Here is a 5584-nt window from a genome sequence, read left to right as displayed (position 1 = left end):
TCCTTTCTCCTTTCTTGTTTTTTTTTTTTTTGTTTGTTTGTTTGTTTTGTTTTTGTTTTTGTTTGAGATGCAGTTTCACTCTTGCTGTCCTGGCTGGAGTGCAATGGTGCGATCTCGGCTGACTGCAACCTCCGCCTCCCGGGTTGAAGCGTTCAAGCAATGCCTTAGCCTCCCGAGTAGCTGGGATTACAGGCACCTGCCACCACACCCAGCTAATTTTTTGTATTTTTAATAGAGCCAGGGTTTCACCATGTTGGCTAGGCTGGTCTCAAACTCCTGACTTCAGGTGATCCACCTGCCTCGGCCTCCCAAAGTGCTGGGATTACAGGTAGGAGCCACCACGCCCCGCCCTTTCTCCTTTCTTTTCTTTTTTTTTTTGAGACAGAGTCTCGCTGTGTCACCAGGCTGGAGTGCAGTGGTGCGATCTCAGCTCACCGCAACCTCTGCCTCCCGAGTTCAAGCGATTCTCCTGCCTCAGCCTCCTGAGTAACTGGGACTACAGGTGCGTGCCACACGCCCAGCTAATTTTTAGTAGAGACGGGGTTACACCATATTGGCCAGAATGGGCTCCACCTCTTGACCTCGTGATCTGCCCGCCTTGGCCTCCCAAAGTGTTAGGATTGCAGGCATGAGCCACAGCACCTGGCCTCTCCTTTCTTAAAGCTACCCTTCCTCCTTCTTCTCAGCTCCTACCCATTCTTTATCTGCACTTGCTCGCTTTTTGCTCCTAATTCCTGCCTCGGTTTGACCTCAGAAGCACTCCTTATTGCTGCTTCTGTGCCAGTCCCCCATGTATGGACCGGGAGTGATTCTGCAGCCACTCCATGTACTGCAATCCATCCCCTAGCTCATGCTAGAGGATGCCTGTGTTACCAGTATAGCTGAAAAACAGCTTTTTTTTTTTTTTTTTTTTGTAGATGTGGCTGATTTTCATAAAGGTACCCTCCCCTCACCATTATATTAAATGGAGAAAGTAAAACTTACAGAGCTCTAGTGTCTTGCCCAAGGCCAGAGCCAGGGTCTATTATACTTTGTGGGTTTTAGTCTAAGCCCAGTGCTTTCTGAACTATGTCACAGAACTACCCCTTCTCTTCTGTCTTCTACTCAGCCCCATGCTTTTGCTTCAGCCACTCAAGGTAATATCTCTCAATGATACTTATAATCCTTTTCTTCTTCGACCTCTTTCTGTAGCATGTGGTACCGTTAGGTACTATCTTTTTTTTTTTTTCATTTGTTGAGACGGATCTCACTCTGTCACCCAGGCTGAAGTGCAGTGGTGTGAACATGGCTTACTGCAGCCTTAACCAGCCTAAGCTCAAGCGATCCTCCCACCTCAGCCCCCAAGCAGCTGGGACTGCAGGCACACATCACCATGCCCTGCTAATTCTTCTATTTTTTGTACAGATAGGTTTTCGCCATGTTGGGCAGACTGGTCTCGAATTCCTGACCTGACCTCAGGTGATCCACTCACCTTGGCCTCCCAAAGTGCTCAGATTACAGGTGTAATGTCTTTATTTTCACATTGTCTTATTTTTAGTTCTGAATCTACCTGTTAAACTGTTGGCATTTCATTTATCTGATCACTGGCACTTTTTGTTTTTTGAGGTGTACCACATAAATAGCAGCCTATTCCCTACCCACAGGACTGTCCCAGCTACAGGTGGCACCTTTTTCCTCTTTGTATACATGCTGTGAATCTTGTAATGACTTTGATCCCAGCAGATTCTGACTTGGGTAACTGGTGACCACGTTTTGTGCAACACACAAAATTTATGAAGGCACTCAAACTTTCTAAGGAAGGCTGTAAGTTCTCTTAAGAGTAATGTCAAAGGCTGGGCGCAGTGGCTCATACCTGTAATTCCAGCACTTTGGGAGGCCGAGGTGGGCGGATCATGATGTCAGGAGATGGAGACCACCCTGGCTAACATGGTGAAATCCCGCCTCTATTAAAAATACAAAAAATTAGCCAGACGTGGTGGCAGACGCCTGTAGTCCCTGCCACTTGGGAGGCTGAGGCAGGAGAATCGCTTGAACCCAGGAGGCAGAGTTTGCAGGGAGCCAGATGGCACCACTGCACTCCAGCCTTAGTGACAGAGCAAGATTCCATCTCAAGGAAAAAAAAAAAAGAGTAACGTCAAAGATTGACAGTCTGAGAGACAGATGGGGGTTTGCCAGAATAGCCTGGAAAATTATCTTATAATGTTAGATTAGGCCACAGGGCAAAAAAAATAGAGTGATACCACAGACTGACAGTATTTTTGCCTTTGGTATTTTCCTCAGAGACCCTGTTAAGTATAGTTCTTTGAGAACTGACGTAACACTGTCAAAAATGTAGGGGGGTTAGATAAATAACACTGCCTGTTACAATGGTGGATTTTTAGGTGATTTAAGTAAAATTCAGAAGGAAAGAACACATGGGTAATCATTTTAACAAATGAGATAGTGGAAGACATTTATTTTTAGCATTATGGAAACATTCCAAGAAGCAGATGCCCTCTCACCATCTGAGAGAAAATGAAAATCCACTATGAGAGAAAACTGAAGGCTTTAATACAGATTTAAGTAAAATGGCCTGGTAATGGAAAAGCTGACTGAGGAGTATGTTCCTGCCTGTAACATTTCTTCGCTCAGGCGGTAGTTTCTGAATTTAATGAAGGGATTATTGGATGACACTGAAGAGATCTGTTGGACTAGCAGATCAGTATAAATGTTTCCTCCATGACTGGCAGGTCTTTCCTATGAGGATTACTGAGGGAGATGTCTCTTTGACTGGATTATCTGGAACTTTTGTCAAGGAGCCATCGGGTTCTGCAGACCACACATCCAGCCAGTGTGTCTATAGCCAGTATTTTGTGATTTTTTTTTTTTTTTTGAGACAAGGTCTTGCTCTGTCACCCAGGCTACAGTGCAGTGGTGTGAGCATGGCTCACTGCAGCCTCTACCTCCTGGGCTCAAGCGATCCTCCTGCCTCAGCCCCCCAAAGTAGCTGGGACCACAGCATGCACCGTAACACCTGGCTGACTTTCGTATTTTTTGTAGAGAGGGAATCTTGCAATGTTGCCCAGGCTGGTCTCAAACTCCTAGGCTCAAGCGATCCTCCCCCTGGGCCTCCCAAAGTGCTGGGATTACAGGCGGGAGCCACTGTGCCCCATCTTACCCTGTGAATCCTTCAACCTGCCTCAACTCGAGCCAACAGAGCTGCTGGCACCACCTGAAAGCTATGGTTGCCTGACTACCGCATGGCCTGACCTAGAGGCTGGAGGGCTTCTCCTTGGCATGCACCGCAATGTGGGTCTTGAGCGCCCCCACGTACGTGAAGCTCCTTCCACACTCATCACAAGAAAAAGGCCTCTCCCCACTGTGAAGGCACAGATGGGCCTTCAGGATTCTCTTCTGGAAGAAGCCTTTGCCACACTCAGGACACCGGAAGGGCCTGTCTCCGCTGTGCGTATACAAGTGGACCTTCAAGCTGCCCCTGATGCAGTAGCTCTTGTCACACTCCGGACACTGGAAGGGCTTCTCCCCGCTGTGGACTCGAATGTGTTCTGTGAGCCGGTACTGTTGAGTGAAACTTTTGCCACATATCACACAAGAGAACGGCTTTTGACCACTGTGCTGCAGCAGGTGGCTTTTCAGATTTCCCTTGAGGCGGAAAGTCTTCTGGCATTCAGGACACTGGTAGGGCTTCTCGCCACTGTGCAGCCTCAGGTGCTCGGTGAGCTGAGACTGATGCGTGTAGGTCTTGCCGCACTCACCGCACGCGAAGGGCTTCTCGTCCCTGTGCATCCGCTGGTGGAACTTCATGGAGGCCTTCCAGGAGAAGCTCTTGTCGCACTCGGGACACTGGAAGGGCTCCTCGCCACTGTGAAGCCTCGTGTGCTCTGTGAGATGCGCGCGCCGGCGGAAACTGCGGCCGCACTCGGCGCAGGAGAACGGCTTTTCCGTGGTGTGCACCTTCAGGTGCTGCGTCAGCCGCGACTGCTGAGAAAAGGTCTTTTTGCACTCACCGCAGGGAAACTCCTTCTGCCCGTCGTGGACTCTGGTGTGGCAGGCGAGCTTGGAGGGCCGCGTGAAGCGCTTGCCGCACTCGGCGCAGGGGAAGGGCTTCTGCTCGCTGTGCAGGCGCTGGTGGGCGCGCATGGCGTTCCTCCAGAAGAAGCCCCTGCTGCACTCCGGGCACTGGAAAGGCCTCTTCCCGCTGTGCTGCAGCCCGTGGGCTTTCAGGCTTCTCTTGAGGCGGAAACTTTTGTTACACTCGGGACACGAAAAGGGCTTCTCTCCCGTGTGAACTCTGATGTGCTCGTCCAGCTTAATCTTGTAGATGAATTTCCTGCCGCATTCAGCACAAGAAAACGGCTTTTCCTCGCTGTGCGTCCTCTGGTGGGTCTTCAGGGCAGCCTTCCGGGAGAAGCTCCGGCCACACTCGGGACAGTGGAAGGGCCTCTTCCCGCTGTGCTGGGACAGATGGACCTTCATGCCTCTCTTCAGGCGGAAGCACCGGTCACACTGCGGACACTGGAAGGGCTTCTCTCCGCTGTGCAGCCGCAGGTGCTCTGTGAGCTCGCACTGCTGCAGGAAGGCCCGGCCGCACTCCCCGCAGCAGAACGGCCGCTCCCCGCGGTGCAGACACAGGTGCTTCTTCAGGTTGGCCCTGTACCGGAAGGTCTTGTCGCACTCAGGGCACGGGTAGGGCCGCTGGCCGGTGTGGACAACCTGATGAGTGACGAGGCTGCCCTTCAGGAAGTAGCTCTTCTCACACTCACTGCACTGGAACCGCTTCTTCTGACACAGGAGCCTCTGCGTCCGCCTCCGTTCGGACTTCCCTCTGGACGTGTTTTTGTACTTTGGATATCTGCAGAGCTGGCTCTTGGAGTGGCTCCGTTTGTGCTTTAGCAAATCCCTCCTTACTTGGAAGACTTTCCTACAGACATAGCAGGAATAGCATCTTGGCCCTGTGGGAATTTCTAAGTGCCCTGGCGTCTCCCGAGGCTTATGCCGCAGGTCTTTCTTGTCTGGATCAGATGCTCTGATGCTGACTTTTTTATTTAGAATCTCTGCTTCTTTGAGACTTGGAGACTGGAAGGTGGCTCTTTGAGCTGATAAAATCTTTCTCTCCTTCCCTGGTAAGGCAGCACCCAAGTCCTGTTTTTGAGGACCATTTAAACGGTCCTCAAGAGAATTAAAAAAATCCTCTTCTTTTGTCCTGAGAGTTCCTTCGTGATCTGGAGCGGAAAAAGTATCACTCTCATCAGTGATATGTCTACCCTATAATTGGGTTCTAGGGCTGCCTTTTAAACTTTTTAAATTATTTTATTATTATTTGTGATAGAGTGTCACTCTGTTGCCCAGGCTGGAGTGTAGTGGCGCGATCTTGGCTCACTGCAACCTCCACCTCCTGGGTTCAAGCAGTTCTCCTGCCTCAGCCTTCCGAGTAGCTGGAATTGTAAGAGTGTGCCGTCGGCCGGGCGCGGTGGCTCAAGCCTGTAATCCCAGCACTTTGGGAGGCCGAGACGGGCGGATCACGAGGTCAGGAGATCGAGACCATCCTGGCTAACATGGTGAAACCCCGTCTCTACTAAAAAAT

At 50.5% G+C, this 5584-nt stretch overlaps 1 protein-coding gene across 1 annotated transcript; it reads right to left on the bottom strand.

Annotated features, from left to right (window-relative positions):
* Positions 1 to 2425: 2425 nt before the first annotated feature.
* ZNF425 (zinc finger protein 425) lies at positions 2426 to 5265 on the bottom strand (the record flags this gene model as incomplete). Its single annotated transcript, XM_026450796.1, has 1 exon — positions 2426 to 5265. A coding segment is annotated over one exon (2016 nt), but the record flags the coding sequence as incomplete, so codon positions are not given.
* Between the last annotated feature and the right edge of the window lie 319 nt (positions 5266 to 5584).

The sequence above is a fragment of the Piliocolobus tephrosceles genome, unplaced genomic scaffold (genome assembly GCF_002776525.5).
Source record: "Piliocolobus tephrosceles isolate RC106 unplaced genomic scaffold, ASM277652v3 unscaffolded_25017, whole genome shotgun sequence".
Taxonomy (NCBI): Eukaryota; Metazoa; Chordata; class Mammalia; order Primates; family Cercopithecidae; genus Piliocolobus; species Piliocolobus tephrosceles.
Note: the sequence above shows the minus strand (reverse complement) of the source record. Positions and strands in the feature narration are given on the sequence as shown.